Genomic DNA, 19,932 nt, shown 5'->3' with positions numbered 1-19,932 from the left:
GTTGGCAGGCTTAATCCTCTTTTATCAAGGAAGACTTGTTTTGCCTATGAAATTTGGCCCAGCTGGCTATGAACCAAAGATCGTGGCTGTAGTACGGGCGGGCACTATGCTACGAAACCCAATAGGAGAATGAGTACAAATGATGGTCGTATGAAAGAATGGTTTACTGGACCACAAAAGTGGGGTGTAATGCATTGTATGCATTGCAATGCAGGGAAACGTGAAAGGGTTGGATTAGAGAGCAATTTGCAGGATGCAACTAATGGACAATTTGGCAAGATCTGGACGTGCGACGGTGCTTTGAACGTGTAAAACGAATGATCACTAGTCAGTCATCATGAGGTGTGTACGAGTAGACGTGCCTGGCGAACCGCTCAAACTGCACAACAATGAACCGATTCCAGAGGCCCCTGATACCGGTGCAGTACTTAAGGTAAAATCCAGTAGTGAGTGACGGTAAAATTTACAATATTATTTTTACAGACAAAAACATGTCAGTAAAGTTCTCCTAAAGTCCTACCAGGATAGCCATAAATAGTGCCAAACACGCTAGACTCCCTCCTCTTCTTGGCCCTACGCATTATTTAGGGCAAGGAAGCGCACTCTTATACCAGTAAAATGTAACAACAGGACGAGAAAATGGCGTTTAATGTCGAAAGCTTTTTCAAACTTCCCCACAAAACTTTCAGGATACTTTCAACTAGCTTGTACAATGGAGACTTGATTTGGAACTTTATTAGGGGAGTGTGCTTCCCTCCTGCAGACCAGCATGAGGAGCACAGCTACAGTTCTGACGAGAATACGATAGTGGTATTAAATTGGTTCCGGGCTAAACATCCAAGCTGGCTGAACGAGCCAGAAGTCAAGTTGGTGAACTATCAAGAGAAGCATTTTGACAAGTAGTTATAATGACACAAGCTGAGTCATACAAACATTTAAAGCTACGGCAGCGCGTGACGGTGTCAGATGCAATTGTGTCCGCCATGCAATAATGTCCGCTACGGACACTTTTGCATATGCAATCGTGTCCGGCGGACATGTACATGACTGCACATGTATGTGCGCGCGTAAGCGAGCGTGCATGCACTGAACCTACATGATATGCAGCATGAATATTCACGTATTTTATGATTGCAGCGAAAACCCAATGGCCGAACATTTCCCATGTCATTCATGACATGCACTTAGCTTGTAAAAATGGCGAACGTGTTCCTTCGACCAAGGGCGTTTAATTTACTGCAAGGACGGTTTTGCACGGGGGCGGACACAACTGCATATGCCAATGTGTCCTACGTTTCAATTGATTCCACTCGCGGTATAAGGTTTTTAAATAAATGTCAAATACATTTTTAAAGATGAATGGTGACAATTTGTCTTTTGACTCTGCCCTGACTGAGACAAATCGCATGCTTACCTGCGGCCTTGATCATACCAGGTAATTTAAAATACAACCGGGGGACATTCTCATTAATACAGGTGTCCTACTGTGGAGTGTGCCACACTGACGTTCATTTTTGGGAAGGAGGTTACACCCTCAGCAATGGACAAACAATGCGATATCTGGACAGGCCAGGCTTCAAGTACCCATGTGTACCAGGTAAAATCGCCTTCAGTTCGATATGATCTTTAAAATGTCTGTATTTTACGAAAGTGCATTCGGGTTCCCGTTACAGAAAAAACAAAGTTGCAACCAAACCGAATGTTCTATTCGATTAGTTTTTATTTTTGTGCACACCTGTGACTATTTTTAATCAACGCTGCTTATTTAAATTGCTTTGAATAATCGTCGAGTTTGCTCGAATTAGTGTCCAAAATAAAACAAAACTATACAGTTATTTTAAACACCACGCATCAACATAATTTGTATGTCAGCATTGTTATCTGGTATCTTTGCCCCATTGTTGCTATCTTGACCCAAATATTTTTAATAAACCAATTATTATATAACAACCCGTGAATGTGCACACTGCTCTTCAACAACTTATCACATTTTTTGTTTTTACCGCAAACCAAATTATGCATTGAGGTGTTGAGCAAATTTAAAATCTCATGACTTCTGTCGGCTTTATTTAGGACATGAAGTTTGCGGAGTCGTGTTCTCTTTGGGTAAGAACGCCACCAACGACGATGATTTGAAGCTCGGAGACAAAGTGGTCGCGTACCCCTGGTTCTACTGCAACTCATGCCGCGCATGCCTTACTGGATACAACAACTCTTGTGATGAAGTGCCACCAAGCTATCTTGGGATGACGCAAGATGGCGGGTATAACTCCTTGTCACTTTAAACTATTTATAACTGCGTGTCAATTATTGGCCCTTTACGAAACAACGGCTCCAGATTCGGCTCAGGCTAGCTTGGCGCTCGCGGTTGTTTTTGGCGCAATGGGAGACTTTGAGGCGCTGGGTGGCGGCAGACTTACCAGGTAAATGTCCATTGTTTGCGTAGTTCTAAGCATGCGCACATTATTGAGAACAATGGGTTGTACCTGGTAAGTCTGCTGCCACCAAGCGTCCTGAAAGTCTCCCATTGCGCGTGCTTTGCGTACGTGCTCATGGCTTCAGACAAGAGAACGAAGCCTGAAGCCGAATACAGCCAAAGCCGTGGATTCGAAAAGGGCCATAGACTACATGAGGGCAATATTCCGCTGGCCTTGTTGTCCACTTACACATAGTATAAAGTCTAACAGTTACTAAACGTTTAACTCGGGCTAAAAGTGTTTGTTGAAATTAAAGGTCTTTCCTTGATTTGCTGGGGGGAAAATTACTAAAAACGAACAGAACTGTTATCATCAGTATAGTACCACAGAACATTTCAGTGTGTATGCCAATTTATCATAGAAAGTGACATCCAACTAGTTGAGATATATAGAGAGATAATTTACAGAACGAAGATGACGACATACGCGAATGATGACGACATCCTGGGATGAATTATCCTGACATGGCGACATCTTGAAAGTGAATGTCGTCTTCCAGATATATTTTATCTCGAGATGACGACATCCTGAAAGTAAAGTGCTATCTTCCCACAATAAATTACATTGGGTTCTTCCGGACATTTCCTGAATGTTAAATCAAGGGAAGTCGAAGTCTTATAAAAATTTGGTGGGAATACGACATGGTTGTCTTCAGGATTTCTTCATCCCAAGAAAAAATCATCTTACGATTATGATGTCATCATCCCTCAGTAAATTATCACGGGATATCAACGTGTCGGATGGCACTTTCAGAGCACCGTATACAAAGCTCTCTATCGGTGCTCCTTTTTAATGTATTTTTTCCTTCATGTTTTTTCTTGTTAACATGAAAGTTTTGCTGACTATGTTGCTGTGCCGGACGTAAGGTACCTGGTCACTATCCCGACGACCATCCCTCTACCTATAGCTAGCCAACTTTCATGCAGTGGTCTGACAGCATTTCATGCTGTGGAGGAAGGCATGGAGTTTGTGAAAACAACTATTGAAGTCAAAGGTACTCAATGGGAAACCTTTGGGGCACTATGGGTGGCAGAAGACATTAGGCCTACCAGGTAAATCCATTGTTTTTGAAAAGTGAAGCACGTCAGAATGACGTAAACAGTGGAAATTGACCTGGTAAAGTCTGCCACCATAAAACATCAAAAAGTCTCCATTATAAGGTTGGACCCGTTCAGCCTATTAATTGGATGAGAAGAACGAGACAAAATACGTTTCCATATATGATGTCCAAACTAAAAAGAAGTCCTTAACTCACAGCTTTTTGAGTAAAATGTAGGCTCTTTTATTTAGAATTAACGGACATACATCTACAAACATTTCCAGATTTATTGTAAGCTATGCCATTGTTTTGATGTCTCCCCATTTTATTTATGTTTGATGTCTCCCCGTAACAGAAATCCGTTTAAACATGCGTGCATTCCAATTCGCCACGAGGTTTAAAGGCAGTGGACACTATTGGTTATTACTCAAAATAATTATCAGCATAAAACCTCACTTGGTAACGAGTAATGGGGAGAGGTTGATAGTATAAAACATTGTGAGAAACGGCTCCCTCTGAAGTGACGTAGTTTTCAAAAAAGGAGTATCTTTCCACGAGTTTGATTTCGAGACCTCAAGTTTACAATTTGAGGTCTCGAAATCAAGCATCTGAAAGCACACAACGTCGTGTGGCAAGAGTGTTTTTTATTTCATTCATATCTCGCAACTTCGACGACCAATTGAGCTCAAATTTTCACAGGTTTGTTATATTATGCATATGTTAAGACACACCAAGTGAGAAGATTGGTCTTTGACAATTACCAATAGTGTCCACTGCCTTTAAGTGAATGAGCATGACGTTGGTTTAAAGCAGTTATGCGATTAGTCCACATTGCCGTCATACCTATGTATTTTGTTTATAACTTCTAGGCAACTGTTGTGTTGTGGTTATTGGAGCCGGTGGTCTTGGTCAGTGGGGAGTACGTTTTGCCAGAGCCCTCTACCCACCGGAAACTCAGATCATTTGTACTGATGTCAAGGTATGTGTACCATGGAGATTGCGAAGACATCTCAACTAAATACACTACAGTCATTTCGTTTAAACAACCAAAACGGTCTCACAGGAAAATTAGACATCGGCCACCCACTAATCATCCAAACTGAATTTCGTTTACTCAACTATAATTAAGACAGACCAAACTAGATTGGACAAGACCAAAGCTGTATGTTGTCAATGCATTGGATTGGCATCTTCTTCGTAGCCGTGAAGCGAGTGGATTTAGAGACCACGCGAGTCGCGTGTGAATCTATCCAGTAGCGCTATTGAAAGATGTTCAAGCCACGAACGCATTAACAAATGGCTGTACTTAATAAAATTGTTCTAATTTTTTTCAATCATGCCCTACAATTCATAGGAAAGCAAAGTTAGCATGTTGGCGAAACTGTTTAAAACAAGTTCTGATGAGAAAGTGCAACTGAAAAGAAGTCAATTAATGACCACGCTCTAAATGATCTTTCTTTCATGTTTTGCAGCAAGAGTCCTTAGATGCAGTCACCAGTGACGTCGAGGGCGTTGTTCCAATTCTAACCAGGAACCAGACTACTGAGGAAACCGCCCAGCAAGTTAATGGCACCTCAACCAGTGGAAAGGGAGTTGATCTCGTCTTGGATTTTGTTGGACTTTCAGAAACTTTCATTGTCGCAAAGAACTCTTTGAGAATGGTACATATATTATGTTATAACAAAATAAGTAGGGTAGATGGCATTATTTAGCTTTCGATCCAAACCGGACACTATCCAGAAAAAGCGGGGAAATTATAGCCAATCAAATTGGGTGGCTAAGAACCAATAAGAGAGGTGAGGTAGTGAGGACAAAGGATGATCAGTATGAAATGATGGATTACTGGACCATACAAGTTGTAGATGTATTGTTGATAATAATGTTGATACACCATGTTTTAATATTTTATGGGTTTAGTTTAAAAACATGCATGAATAATGTAAAACAAAAAAGTAAGATTCGGTAGGCTTCCTTATTTCATTTGCTGTGTTGATACAAATAAAACAATTTATCAGCTTATAAACAGAAAGCACGAGGATTGCATATTTCACTGATGCGAATAAACCTTTCGTTGTGTTTGTATAAAGCTTGGTCGGTACCACGTGTGTGGACTCCTAGGCGGGCAGGCGGACTTCCCTTTGCCCGATATGGTCCTACATCGGATCCAGATGCACGGCATCAAAATCGGCAGCTTCGTCCAGCTAAAAAAACTCGTGAAGCTGCTGGAAAAAACGCCGGTAAATTGTTTTTGTTTTGTTAGTGTGTATTTGCCTGCTCATATTTCATCAAACCATTTAGGCCCGTATGACCTTTTTCTGTTTTGAACTAATGTATTGGTTCTTGTTGCCAATTAAGGCTCACCACCATAGCTACGGAATAAAGAATCAATATATTTTAAAGGAATGCTGATTCATTAACAGTGATATGAAATATTCACAAGGTTCCACCAGACCTGGCAGATGTTGGGTCTATTACCGTTTTCGTGAGTTTGTTTGTTTGTCTGTTGTTGCTGTTTTTTTTTTTGCTGAGCTGATGTCTCCGATCAAACAGACCATGGAGAACCTATAGGCCAAAATCACTGATGCGGAAGGAACCATTTCGGGACCTAATTAATTTGCCCTTTTTTAAAGTCGTGTACCAAACTTATTTCATGTGGACTGTGGTTAGAATAAAAAAGACTAATAAGTGGAACAATTACATCAAATTTGTTTTATAATGAATAGAAGTTATTTTTATGATGTAACAAAGAAAGCATGAAACCAGCAAAATAATGTCTTTTGTTGTTTTGTTGTTTCCCGGTCGCAGTCTTTGTGCGCCAATCTCCCATATTCAGTGCATCCCCTGGTAGATGCTCAAAGTGTTATGCAGCTACTCATCGATGGTAAGGTGACCGGACGAGCCGTTTTACGGTGCGGCGAGACTGACGACTGCTAGCCTTAATCAGTACCCGTTCGTTGATTTTTATCGCACGATTAGTTTTAAGGGAAAATGACATCTTATTTGGAGCATGACTGGTCACTAAAGTAGTTTCAGTTGTATGGGTTTATCTATTTTTGTTGCGCTTAATAAAATTGTACCCCAAGTGATGCTTCAACATTTCGATTTGATTTAAGGACGACAACGGGGCTTTCGTACGTAGCTTTCAAAGTTTAGTTCCGGTAGTTGTTCATTTCTACAAAACACAATACCAACCACTTGCACACCATTATACCATAAAGCACACCGATTGTTCATATGCGGCATACCGGCTTAATGTGTTTATTTTTTAGCTGCTCTTTGGTCAGAACATACCCAGCTACATGTAGATCTCTTTGGCCACCAACTTCTCATGCCGAGTTCCGATAGTGGATTCCAACGACAAACGTTTTACTTTGTGTATTTAGAGGTAAGAGTTGCACCAGATTATAACAATAAGATGTTAATGATTGTAATAAAATGACTAGATACATAAATTCCTGCAGCATTATCAGAGACTTTCAGATGAACAGAGATGGGAAGATGATCCCATATTGTTCAGTAAATCATAACCCAAGATTTTCAGATTTACAACTTAAAAAGTTGTACATCTTTCACTCGGGGCGGTTTACAGCTTTTAAGAAATGTTAAAGTACAGGTCTGGAATGATAATGTTCTTGTTGAAGAAGTTAAACTTGAGGAGAAAATTCCAGTAAAATTGAAATGTTTTTTAATTGTTAATGAATTCATGACAAGGTATTGTCTACCCTTTTTGGACATCTGCCTTTTCTGAATAAACCAAACAAATCTGAATAATCAAGGTTAATTGAAAACATGCATAGTCAAATCAAAAAAAATAAACTCAATAGTTGCTGCATCTCTAGAAGAATTAAGACCTTACTAATTAATATTAAAATACCCGTCTACTTCATTCCATTAGGAAAAACATCAATTCCTTTGCACTAATTGTCAAACTGTTCTTCTCAACTATAAGATATGTCTCACAGCGGTTCCATTTATACATTATTAAGGTAAAAGTGCATATATTATATTCAGTGAAGTTTAAAAATCCTCTTGCAATATCGTCATATATTACAGCAGAAAGTTTCCATTAAAAATCAGTACAAAATTACAACTACGATTACAAAGTTTGTATTACACTAATTATAACAATAAAATTATATTATTAGAGAATGTTTCTGAGATATTTTGAGTCTTTTTTTTGCTCAAGTAATGGTTGTTGGTTTACTTCATACCAGCAACTAACTAGGTTGTAAGCTACAGCCCTGGTTGAATGTTCTTCTGTATAAAAATGACTTAAACTCTGAGTAGATTGTGAAAAATTTGACATGTGAACAGTTTCCCCTGTGCCGTTTGCACTTGACCTTGGCCCAACTTCCTAGAGCTGCTAAGCACACAAACTAGTTAGCATGAAATTTCTTCCTGTGTAAAAACATGATTACCAGCCAAATTTCCATGTGTTGCACATTGCTTGTTCCTGGTATTCACATGCAGTTGCTTTCTGGAAATTTGATTGGTAATCCTGTTTTTATTAAGGGAAATATTTCATGCTAAGCAAAATTTTTGTGCTTAGCAGCTCTATGAAATTGGGCCCTGGTTGCCTGTTAATTCCATCATGTGACATGGAAGAGTCCATTCATATATTGACAAGGCAAAAGGACTCCACATATAACCAAATTGCACAAAAATATCTAAATTATCTCTCAATTACTGTATGCAGCTACCAAGGTTGGTTGTGTGACTATTTTTCTTAGCATAGAGAAAGGTCTCCACTCTCTGGCTGAAAAACACACACATCTAGAATGTTGCTGTGTGAACTCGGTGTTTATTCGACCTCTGCGGAAGTGCACATGGTGTTTAATCCACACACACCGTCACCGCGGTATGCTAGGTAGTAACCCTGAAAATATGAAGAGGAAACAGTCAGATATTAAAAAAATGAACAACACACAGTTTTAGAAAGTTGCATCAAACAATAAGAAGACGGCTGAGGCCAGGCATGCAACTGTAACTTCACAAAAAAGAGGTAATTAAACAGTTACAATGGTTTTGTAGTGTTTTTTCAACAACTGCACAAATGAGCATATACAAAAAAAAAAGGGAATTCCGCGAGAAAAGTTGCAGACATGTGAGGCCAAACTTCAATAAAGGCAATAGAATAGCCGAAGACCACTGCTAAAAGGTGTGACCGGCTAGGATTTATTTAGACAAGATAAGTCTTTAAGAAATAATTCTTTTGAGTCTTTATGTTTTACCTCTTCACCCCAGTCTGGTCCCCAGCTGTTCTTGATGATCCAGTATGGGTTCTCTCCCCAAATGATTCCGGCTTCTGTAAATCAAAAAGTAATGCATTTTATTACTAATACCATCAACTGTTGTTATGACTGCCAAAATCAGCTCTTTATAAAAGGAATGTCTTTATAAAAGAACAAAAAAACAAAAAAACACCCACTTTTTTTTAGGACATTTAAGTGTGCCTTTTTTAAGCAGATCAATTAAGTCAAATCCATAGTTTCTTGAGCCTGCCTAGTGATCTCAGTCCAGATGTTCCAGTCAAGCATGCAAGAGCACAGCTCCAAGCCGCTGGCCGAGCCAGTGTTTGGCGCACTGCAAGCTCCAGGTGACGTTCGGAGTGCCCTGCAAACCTGACAAAGAAGGTGTACTCAAATCTTGTCGTCACCTTCGACACGCTAGCTTAGAGGTATACATTGCTCTTGTGATTCTGCCATTAGTAAGCAGAACTTTTTTAGTAAGCCAGGCTTTATAAGCCTAGTTCATACTTTCTGCAAAATATGAATGCAATACAAATTTGCAAAAAGTGAAAAAGGTGAAGCAAGATAATTTATAAAATTGAAGCTAGATAATTGGCCTCGCACAAAGCATTCCAAGGAAGTATGAACCTGGCTTGGCAGTGCTCTATTTAACGAGGGTTGACTGCCTCTATAAGAAAAGGTTGACACAAAATCAAGCCAAACAAGACACATCGACAAAACACATAAACGTAATTCAACAACCCATGCAGGCATTCCTCAACTTACTTGTTCCATAGCCAACAATTAGCACACCATGATCCAGAGAGCCGGGGTTGCAGAAGATCTTGAAGGGGTGAGCGACACCACCCATGTAGAACTGCATCATGGCTGCATTTATACCGATAGAAATGGGTCCATTGCTATGAAGCCAGGTGGTCATCTCTGCACAAAAAAAATCACACAAATTAGTTACTCATTGCTGTTAAAACTCATGCTTTTGTCTTTACCCAATAATCAGCCCATTTTTTATCTAAACTCCAGAACCAATAAACTCATTTAAAGACACTGGACACTATTGGTAGTTACTCAAAATAATTGTTAGCATAAAAACTAACTTGGTAACAAGCAATGGAGAACTGTTAGGTAGGATTTTAAACTTTGCATGGTGGAAATAAGATAAAGAAGAGTTTGCGGTAATACCATGTAAAAACAATCTCTAAATGAGTTGGGGTGGTTCTGAAAAGAACCGTTGGATTAACTCGACGTTTCGATCAGTATGCTCTGTTCATCTTCTGGAGAATGCTGTTATTACATGGTGTTACCGCAAACTCTTCTATAACTGTTAATAGGTTGAAAATTGTGAGAAACCCTTTGAAGTAACCTAGTTTTTTAGTTCAGGCCTGAAACCCTTTTAGACTATGCATACTCCGCTGTAATAATGTTTGAGGATGACAACAGAACTTCCAGAAAAGGAATAATCATGTTACCAAGGTATGACAAAACAATTGTTGCACACTATGAAGTGGGTTCATGGGTTTTGTACATGGGTCGCCTCGGGGGCACCCGAGGCGACCATTGTCCCGTTTGGGTTAAACATGACCAAGATGTGCACTTACTGGATTCATCTGAAGTGATATTGACCGAGCCGTTGATGTAGACCTTAATATCAGCCTTGTCCAGTTCACACTTCTCATCCACTCCCTTGTACTTGTACTGACTCTCAGGCTCTAGACCCCCTACAGAAATCACAACGAAACCAGCAAATTAACAAAAGTATGACATGTAATTGTGAAGAGTAATTCAGAGAAAAAAGTTAATGGAGTTGCAGATATATAAGACTAAGACCTGAAATTACATGGAGGCCACGTATGCCGAGGATTTAATTAGATAACTAAAATAATTTAATACATTTAAATAACAACCAATGATAAGATTAAACAAATTACCGTATCTCAATAATAAACTATTATTGTTAGTACTAATTATTCTGCAAGGGACCAATATATAAATATGTATACATATCAAACGAGTTTCAATAAACTAAAATTAAAAGTAGTAAAGCAAAACTAATAAACAAGGCCTTAACAAATACTTAAGTCAATGTGAAACTGCTGGACGAATAAGGGAGAGAAAGGGGAGAGAATGAAAAACAAGCACAGGGACAAATATTTTTTTACAAACCAGACATGATATTTGGTCCTTGGAAAAAAGTAGGAACACTTAATCAATACAAGGGCTGACCTACACATGGTGTAGGCTCCAAAGGACTTTTCAAGCATTATTTTGAACACATTTATTTTCTGACTTTTTGAAGGGCAAACAAATTGGAAAGCAGCCTGAAATAGGAATAATAACATGCCTGAAACAAACACAAAATCAGCAATCAAATAATCAAGAAATCACAACAAAAACAACAGAAGAAAAAGAATCAAATTGACACAAGCGGTAACTTGAGGTTAGCCTAATGTTGTCTAAGGTTATCCGTGTTTGAACCTCTTATCGAATTACTGCTCGTCTAAAATTCAATTCTTCCCAACAGTCATCAGAACAGCATAAACTATTTTATATGGCAACTGTTTTATAATTCTCTACAGGGCAAACTTCTATTGAATACCACTTCCAACTTGTCACCTTTCCTCTAATACTTTATATCTCTCAGTTTCACATTCAGTTTCGACCAATGAAATCTGAGTAAAAGTAGATTGACTTTCTCATAGATTTACCTTTTATGACTCATGGTTAAAGACAGTGGACACTTGTGGTAATTGTCAAAGACTAGTCTTCACAGTTGGTGTATCTCAACATATGCATAAAAAGAAACCTGTGAAAATTTGAGCTCAATCGGTCGTCGAAGTTGCAAGATAATAATGAAAGATAAAAAACACCCTTGTCATACGAAGGTGTGTGCTTTCTGATGCTTGATTTCAATTTCTAAACTTGAGGTCTGGAAATCAAATTCGTGGAAAATTACTTCTTTCTCGAAAACTACGCCACTTCAGAGGGAGCTGTTTTTCACAATGTTTTATACTATCAACCTCTCCCCATTACTCGTAATCAAGACAAGTTTTATGATGATAATTATTTTGAGTAATTACCAATAGTGTCCACTGCCTTTAAGGAAAAGTAGCCAATCAAGACATATCATGACACACAGCATAGATCCTGGCTTTGTCAAGACACAGTTTCTTCTTGTCAGCAGTAGTGTCAATGAGAACTGATTCTAACCATTCCGAGAATATAATCTTGTCAGGCAGAAAGTCAAAAATGGAAGATCCCAAGTGTTAACTGATTGAGGACCATTTTCACAGGGCCAGCGGATTCAATAGTCATGTTTGTGGTCCCTACTGAAGTTATTATTCTGAAACTTACCCATGGAAATAATGGACTCATATGCATTTGATGGCAAACCACCCTCACAGCCACTATCAAGCTTATCACAATCTACAAGCTCTGTTATGGAAAGAAAACAAAGGTAACAAAAAATTAAACAACAATTATAGCTTTTATCTTCTTGTATATTTTATCTTCTTATCAATATTTGAGTTTTGGAATAATGGATGCTATTTATCATAGATAGAATTGCTCACTCATAATTTCAGCTGAAGGTTGTCTCGTCAGTAATTCTTAACAAGCCAGTGCTCTGCCAACTGAGTTATCTAGCCCTTTTTCACTGCTATCTCTATTTTATCAATATCTTTTTTTGGGGGGGTGCCATCCAGTCAGATGTCATTCAACCTAAAACTGCCAAGTAGCTGGGGATCACACCATAGTTTAGGATAGCAGCAGCAGGGGATCAATCTTTTTTTCAAATATCAAATAATAAATCACAAGGGAAACTGACTAGGTAAAAATTTGGGATGAACAAAGAAGAAATAGACGGTTCCATTAAGCTCCGCCCCATTGCGTGTTGACCAATCATCTCCCATTGCACAACCAAAAGTCCGACACTATAAAGTCCAACATGCGTGCGCGTATGCTTGGCGCGCGCAGCAGAGTTGTGCAGAATGGCATTGGATAGGCTCACGTGTTCTCGCTCACACAGACGCTATGGGCGGTGTATTACTTGAACAGGGCTTGATTCAAATTGTTTACATGGATCTAACAAGCTTGGAAGCACATGGGAGAATCAATCACAACAAATATATACATGTATCATTACATTTTGACTGGTAAACTTTGACTCTGAGTAAATCTCTGCTGAGAAAATTTGAATGGTCTTTGCAATTCTTATTACAAAAGATCAAGAAGAAGTAAATAAGTTTAAAAAAATGCCACACTAACAAATAAGTCAGAAAAAAGTTAAATCATAAGTGATAACACCAGGCTCCTCGCATATAGCTTCACAAGGTCAAACATCGCCCTCACTGAGGTCAAATAACAGCGTTATCATTGGCTGAGAGATGCGCTTCAGCAAAGGCGGCCTACACAAAGTGGTCTCGGAGTAACTTACGTTGCTCAGACAGGGACAGCAGGTGTTTCTTCTTGATCATCCATTGTCCCTCGATGTTTCCAGTGGTTGAGAACGCCCAACACGATCCGCAGGATGCTTGGTTCTTGACTGGCGTAACAGCACCCTTGGTCCTCCAGTCAAAGCTAGCAGGGGTCGGGGAGGTTGACGCGGGTAGCTTGCCCTGTCTCATGTGTGGGGTAGGCTTCTTGGCATCCACTTTCAGACCGGTGTGCTTCTCCTTAAATTCAGCAGCTATCAAAACAATTAAGAAAAGCCATGTTTAAATGAAACGTTTTTCTCTCAAAGAAGTTCACAAGATTGAGGTAAAATGTTCTCTACCAAATGAGTCATCTAGCCCTTAGCAGTCTAATGTTAGCTTTTTGAGAAATTTAGACCTGGTAAAGGAGAGAACAGGAATGTACGTAATCTTCCAATGATGTATTTCAATTTTCATTTTAAAGTCAATAAGCCTCTGTCGTATTACCAGGTGAGGTTTTGAGGCAGCACCATGTACAAATCACTTTTAAATAGTGGTTATTCTGAGGATAACCAATGGTCTCAGATCCACCACTACCCAAAAGAGGTTTACACACGGTACTACCTCAAAACCTCACCTAATTATACTCCCACCAGGCAAAAATTTTCTTACAAGATAAGTCACAAGGCCATTTCAAGGTGAGTGCCACACTTAACTGATTTGACCTCTCAATCTAGATCACCACTGGCACATTTCCACCTACTCCTGCGGCTGAAACTGGGTTACCCCCCGTTCACAGTCCCTAAGAATGTAGGCATAGGTATCATCCGCTATGAGTCTGGTTGGTAGAGCAGAATGCACTTCCTTATCAACTTTTTCAAAGCAATTACATGAATTACGTATGGCTACGTGCCTTGCTCTAGGGCATAAGTGTCATGACAGGGATTCGAACCCACACTCTGCTGCTGACAACACTGCATTTGGGTCCATTGAACTAGACCACTCGTCCACTTTATGCCATAAAAGAGAACATCCTCTCTCTTTTAGAGGACAGATGATATACTTACGAGTCATGTCTGCAAACTTGGAGGCCCCATAGGTGGCTGTACCTTGCTCCATCTCATTATAGGTCTTTGCTGTATCCATGTTGTCACTGAAGATGTAGTATTTCTGGACATACTCTAAGGACGATTAAACCATAACATGGTGTTGTAATTTTTAAATGTACTATACATGATTGGTAGAGCTGACAAAATAGTTGCAAACAGTGTTTTGCGTGATCTACCGTTTGCTTGAAAGAACAAACTGGTGAAATTTGGGCTTTATCCATTGTGTGAGTAAAGGAGAATTCCTTAAAGGATTTGGGTACCTTTCCAAAATGTCCATAGATTAACATTAAATTTACAGGGTTTGAAGATAATGATAGTGGAAAGCTTCCCTTCAAATTTTACTTACTGAGGTGCTGTAGTTTTTGAGAAATGAGTAAAACAGTGTAATGAAAATTCGTTTGTAAATGATTAAAATAATTTTCGTCTCATGAGACAAAAACTATTTTCATGACAATGTTTTACTCACTTCCCCTAAACTACAGCACCTCAGCACGTAATATTTTCAGGGAAGCTTTCTACTATCATTATCTTAAAACTGTGTAAGTTAAGTGTAAATCTGTGGACATTGTGTTTTTTGTCCTACAAAAGTTACATCAACCCTTTAATTTGTGTTGTGACAGCAGTTACCAGCTGTTGCACTTTTTTAAATGGATTTTAGATACAGCTTTCTCAATTTTGTGTAAGAGATAAATGTTTTTGTGTTGAGTTTTCATTACTATTATCAATATTAGTTTTGTATATTTCTTGTAATGAAACCAAGGATGCCTAACACATGAACTTAATCACCGTGGCTTGCAATCCTGAGGAATTCTGTTAACTCTGGTACTTCCTATGTTACCCGGAATTACCTGGGTTGATCAATCCAACTCTTCCACGATAAGTGTTCTAGGTTCTTTAACACTACCAGTCCTAATACACAGGACCTACAGCCTAGTGTCCCATCCAAAGGACAGATCAATTATGATAAATTTACTTGAGGCCTTTCTCGAACCTCGGCTTGACCTCTGGCTCAGGCTTAGGCTCTGCGCGTTGTGTATGCACGTCAGCCTTTAACCTGCATTTTGGAGCAGCCATAATGCACGAACATCAGCTCGTGGAGCCTGAGCCAGAGCCTAAGCCGAGGTTTGAGTAAGGCCCTAATGTTAAGGTCTAATGACCGGGACCAGAACCCATCACTCTGCTGATCAGAAACACCACAACTTAAGTTGGGTGTTCTTATACCACCCAGCACCTACTGATGTCTAGCTTAGCCTTTAACCTGCATTTGGGAGCAGCGCGTATTGCACGAACATCAGCTCGTGGAGCCTGAGCCAGAGCCTAACCCTAGGTTTGAGTAAGGACCTAAGGTAAGGTCTAATGACCGGGACCGAAACCCATCACTCTGCTGATCAGAAAAGCCACAACTTGAGTTGGGTGTTCTTAACCACTCAGCACTAACTCAGCACTAACAAGCCACAAGGAGTAATCATAAGGTGTTGGATTTTGTTTAGAGTGAAAAATTCCCTGCCACAGGGTGCTTACATTGTCCACCAGTCTGGCCTACTGATGTCCACTCATTTACAGTCCCATAAACAACAAGTATAACCAAACTGACTGTTTGTATCTGTTGATTTACTGTATAAATAAAATAAAAACTCTTAAAGTTTAGCAACTTCTTATACATTAGTGTACCTTCACTGTTTACTTCATACTTTCGCTCAAACTTTGCCCTGAAATCTTCAAACTCCTGGAAGCGAGAATCACTTTCTGAAATCTAGAGTAAGGAAAAGAGAAAGCAAACTGTCAAACGCTGATGTTACAGATGTTGCCAATATCTTGCAGTTCCATAAGGAAGGATAAAACACCTTTGGTAATTACTCCAAAAATTAATAACCAATAACCATGTTTAGGATAAACGATGAATACCTTGGAGGATTCTTTGGTGCAAATGATTGGATCTTCAAGGGTTGGTGGGACTGGCACTCCTAGCTCCAAGAATGGCTGAACCCAGACACGCAGAGAACAACGCTCCTTCTGCTCAGTTAAAGAAAAAGCGAAACAGTTGTCAACATTCTCATCACATAAATTCAAAGAGGGATTGTCTACCAATAATGGAACGGATTAACAGTGTGGAATTTGTGAGAGTGAATTTTAAGGATGATGGAATGGGGCTAGGCAAAGCTGCAAACATTTGCATCTTGGAATCAGGAACATTTTGTACAACAAACTATGTAGGAGATGGTTGAAATTACATTTAACATATAAGGGAGAACGTTTCTATAATAGGGATATTTTCAAATTTGCTAATCAAAACTTGGAAAGATTTGTTTCTTTGAAGGGAATTCTCAGTCAAGGAGAGTTGGCAGTGCTGCGTAAACATGGTACATTGATAAGTTTCTTTGTAGGGGAGGGGGACGGAGGCGAAAGACAAGGAGTTAACATGGTTAAAGGAGAGGTGGTGAGGGGAAGGTGAAGATTCTGGTCTTGATTCACAGCACAGATAAAAAAACAGGCATTTAGTACAAACTAATGTACCTTTGCATTCTGATCAAACTTGCAGTCTTCCAGTTCGGTGTTGTCAGTCTTCTTGCACAAGGTACTTTGGATGGTCACGTTCAGGTGGAACATTTTACCCATAACAACCTGCAAAATGCATTAAAACAAACACTGGTTCACTCACAGTGTGTGTGTGTGTCTGGGCATGTCTACTATTGATAACCGAGGACTTTAACAAAAGGGATCCGAGAAAAAGTCACACTGGGGACAGTCCTCAGTAGGTTTTCAGGGAGGTCTAAAAAACAAACTGTCCAAAACAATGGGAGAACAAAAAGAAGTCCTCGGTCTGCACCATAAACATGCCAGGGTGTGTGTGTGTGACTCACATGTCTACCAGTGGTATAGTTGAGTCTCTGTTGTTCAGATCCTAGTCTACCAGTTGAAACTGAGGACTTTAACCCTTCGAGCGCGGTCGACGTTCTAAATTGCATACATTGTACTGAATACCCTTCCACAGGCCGCGAAGGTCCCTTGCATTCCGATACTCCACCAATTAAAATTTCCATTGATGACATTATAAATCAAAGGGGCTTTCCCGCATAAACTACCTGAGGCCTACAGGGGCACCTTATCATGATGTAAGATGCATTCTGAATTATTGTATCAAAATGGAGGCAGGTGTTTTGACAGGGTGAGAACGTCTTCACTTTGCTTTCATGTACAAAGCCAATGAGGACAACTCTGAAAAAAAGTCCAAACATTTGGGAGAAGTCCTTGATTTTGGGGATTCACTAGTGTGTGTGTGTATGTGTGTGTGTGTGTGGAGCGAGGGGGGGGGGGGTTTCAGGGCTCAAAATTTAAATTGGTCCACCGGTCTGATGAGGTCAGTGATTTTAGCATGGGCTAGGAAACTCTTAAACAGTGGGCTTGTGCTTGTCAATTCAATATCTTTGTTTAAAACACTTTAGTTCAAATGTTTAGTTTGTGCCATGAGTTGCTTAAATTGTTTCTTTTATCAAACTAAATCAGGTACAAGCTTCAGCTCTCAATTTCAAACAAAGCAAAAGGAAAGCACTAGTTACAATTGAAACGAAACACAGGATGAAACTGTAAGTGAAATGTAATAACACAGCAACGGCTCTAATAACTAAAGTGCCTGTTTACTTTGGGAGCCATGAGGTATTTTTAATTTGATTGCACACAAGTTGAAATTCATTGCCCATAAACGAAAGAGGAAAACACAAGCGGGGAAAACCTATTATAGGATCAGCCTTTCGGACTGTGCAAAGGGATTTTCAATTGTCTAAAGTTTCTCTTGAGTTTTGGTTGTTGTCACTTTCCGTATGGTGCCACCACTTTTTCACTCAAATTTACAAAAAAAGGTTCAAATTTGACGTCACAACCTTCCTTTTGCAGGGATATTCGCAATTGAGTTGAGGGCAACTCAACTCAGTGCAAATTTTATTTAGGATTTCGAAATTAGTTGACAAGTGGTGGCAGGATAAGGAAAGTCTTCCGCTCTTACATTCACACTGCCACGGTTGGCCCCTCTCTTTACTCCCAAGTCCTAGTCCTTTAGACCCAGTTACTAGAGCGCTTCTCCTTCTTAAAAAAAAGGGAGTGCAGCGCCCCAGTAACTGGGTCTAGTCCTTGAACTACATGTAAGATGAGGGTCGTTCCATGGTCTAGCAGAACAAACTTCCTACAAAGTTTTACTTCAGTGTACATCTTTACAAATCTGTTGTTTATGAGTGGCCCCTCCTCCTAACCCTGGGCTAAGTTCGTAAATCAATGAGCTAAAGCCACTGGACTGGAGGCCCTGTTCTAAAACCCCCTTGACCCCCACGACCCACGACCCGCCGACGTCCGCCCCGTGTTCGAAGAATGTTCCAATTCCGAATTCATAAAATGTCGCTTTACGGCCGAGTAAGAATTAAGTCCTGATTTAGAATTCACAGTGTGTGATTCGCGACGCAACTTCCTTCCATGACTAGGCTTGGCCTCAAGTCTGAGACTGCGGTTATATTTATCTGCATCAGCCACACAGAATTGGGAGTATTTACTCTCCGCTTCCACACGTCACGTGCACACCGATTGGGGACTCGGGCGGGAAACGCAAGTTTCCAGTTGGGATAATAATCTCTGATCGGCCAAGAGATACACTTGGAAATGCCGCGGTTTTTTATCTGTACATCATAATTGGCACATGCCCGATCTCGGCAGCCAACCATGCGAAGTTTGCTTCGTGCATACTACGTGTCTCGTACGCTGTGTTGTTGTGATGTGCGAGGCATGGTAGTCGATGTCAGAATACAAAACTGTGTGCGTGATTGGCTGAGGTTGTCAACTATGGGAATTTTGGTGTACAGAAAAAAAAAAGATTGCACAAAAGGCTATGGTCGAGGGGGTCGCACGGTCGAGGGGGGTTTTAGAACAACCCCCTTTTATGGGTGAATCGTCATCACAAAACAAATCTGTATGGCCACTTTATTTCACTCAAATCTTGATTCGCAACAGATTAAAGTCTCGTCATGAATGCTCGTCAATAAACAAACATAAAAATAGTAACCTAATAATATATCAGATTCAGATACAACAATTAATTGCACTTAATCTTCAACAGAAAACACCTTGTGTTTACACATGGTTCACAGTTCACATTACCTGACTCTGCGCCTGGCGAACTTCCACGAGTTTTTCTTTAAAGAAGCCATTTCGTCTCTTGTTCACTTCGTCAACTGCAAAATTAGCGTAGGCTTGCACCTCAAGATCTTCAGGGTTGACGTAAGTCAAACCTCCAGCTTTTCGTCCTCCGAAACCCTCACAGGCGATGGCCAGTAAAAACACTGACAAACACGCCAGGAACATGTTGGAAAAACAGTTCATGATGTAGTTGGTTTTGGTCGTATTTGCTGTTGATCGTTTTTGTGTTTTCGAAGATCGAGGAACAGCCTTGGAAAAATGGTGTCTATTTATGCTAAAATCGTCATACCATTGTTCCAGATAATAACAGACCGTCCGTGTTTTGTTTGCTATGATCGATTGTAACCAAACCAGCACCCCTAAAACAATTAGTAGAGCATTCCATAAAGCTTTAATTTGATAGTTTTTTTCATATTTCTGACAAAAAATATTCCATAAATTATATTAATTTGTATTAAAAAAAATATTTCGGCA

At 39.8% G+C, this 19,932-nt stretch overlaps 2 protein-coding genes across 2 annotated transcripts; one reads left to right on the top strand and one right to left on the bottom strand.

Annotated features, from left to right (window-relative positions):
* Positions 1–319: 319 nt before the first annotated feature.
* On the top strand, positions 320–7,398 carry LOC139954370 (alcohol dehydrogenase-like). Its single transcript, XM_071954135.1, has 8 exons — positions 320–433; positions 1,477–1,597; positions 2,074–2,263; positions 3,311–3,471; positions 4,386–4,495; positions 4,989–5,177; positions 5,604–5,753; positions 6,322–7,398. Exons 1-8 carry the CDS (start codon positions 338–340, stop codon positions 6,448–6,450), a joined length of 1,146 nt encoding a protein of 381 aa, XP_071810236.1. The 5' UTR covers positions 320–337; the 3' UTR covers positions 6,451–7,398.
* Positions 7,185–19,768, bottom strand: LOC139954364 (cathepsin L-like). Its single transcript, XM_071954127.1, has 11 exons — positions 19,420–19,768; positions 16,795–16,902; positions 16,186–16,293; positions 15,952–16,033; positions 14,239–14,352; positions 13,195–13,446; positions 12,114–12,194; positions 10,361–10,480; positions 9,531–9,686; positions 8,748–8,821; positions 7,185–8,392 (listed from the first exon to the last, which is right to left on the bottom strand). The coding sequence occupies exons 1-11, from the start codon at positions 19,639–19,641 to the stop codon at positions 8,318–8,320; spliced, it is 1,392 nt and encodes a 463-aa protein (XP_071810228.1). The 5' UTR covers positions 19,642–19,768; the 3' UTR covers positions 7,185–8,317.
* Between the last annotated feature and the right edge of the window lie 164 nt (positions 19,769–19,932).

This window comes from Asterias amurensis, chromosome 1, assembly GCF_032118995.1.
Source record: "Asterias amurensis chromosome 1, ASM3211899v1".
Lineage (NCBI taxonomy): Eukaryota > Metazoa > Echinodermata > Asteroidea > Forcipulatida > Asteriidae > Asterias > Asterias amurensis.
This window is presented reverse-complemented; position numbering and strand designations above follow the sequence as displayed.

Excerpts from the sequence above, each read along its gene's own strand:
- LOC139954364 (XM_071954127.1), bottom strand. The coding sequence starts at position 19,641 with ATGAACTGTTTTTCCAACATGTTCCTGGCGTGTTTGTCAGTGTTTTTA. Across the intron at positions 16,034-16,185 it reads GCACCAAAGAATCCTCCAAG|ATTTCAGAAAGTGATTCTCG; the intron begins GTATTCATCGTT and ends TCCTTACTCTAG. Across the intron at positions 13,447-14,238 it reads CAAGTTTGCAGACATGACTC|CTGCTGAATTTAAGGAGAAG; the intron begins GTAAGTATATCA and ends TTGTTTTGATAG.
- LOC139954370 (XM_071954135.1), top strand. The coding sequence starts at position 338 with ATGAGGTGTGTACGAGTAGACGTGCCTGGCGAACCGCTCAAACTGCAC. Across the intron at positions 1,598-2,073 it reads CAAGTACCCATGTGTACCAG|GACATGAAGTTTGCGGAGTC; the intron begins GTAAAATCGCCT and ends GGCTTTATTTAG. Across the intron at positions 2,264-3,310 it reads GGGATGACGCAAGATGGCGG|TTTTGCTGACTATGTTGCTG; the intron begins GTATAACTCCTT and ends TTAACATGAAAG.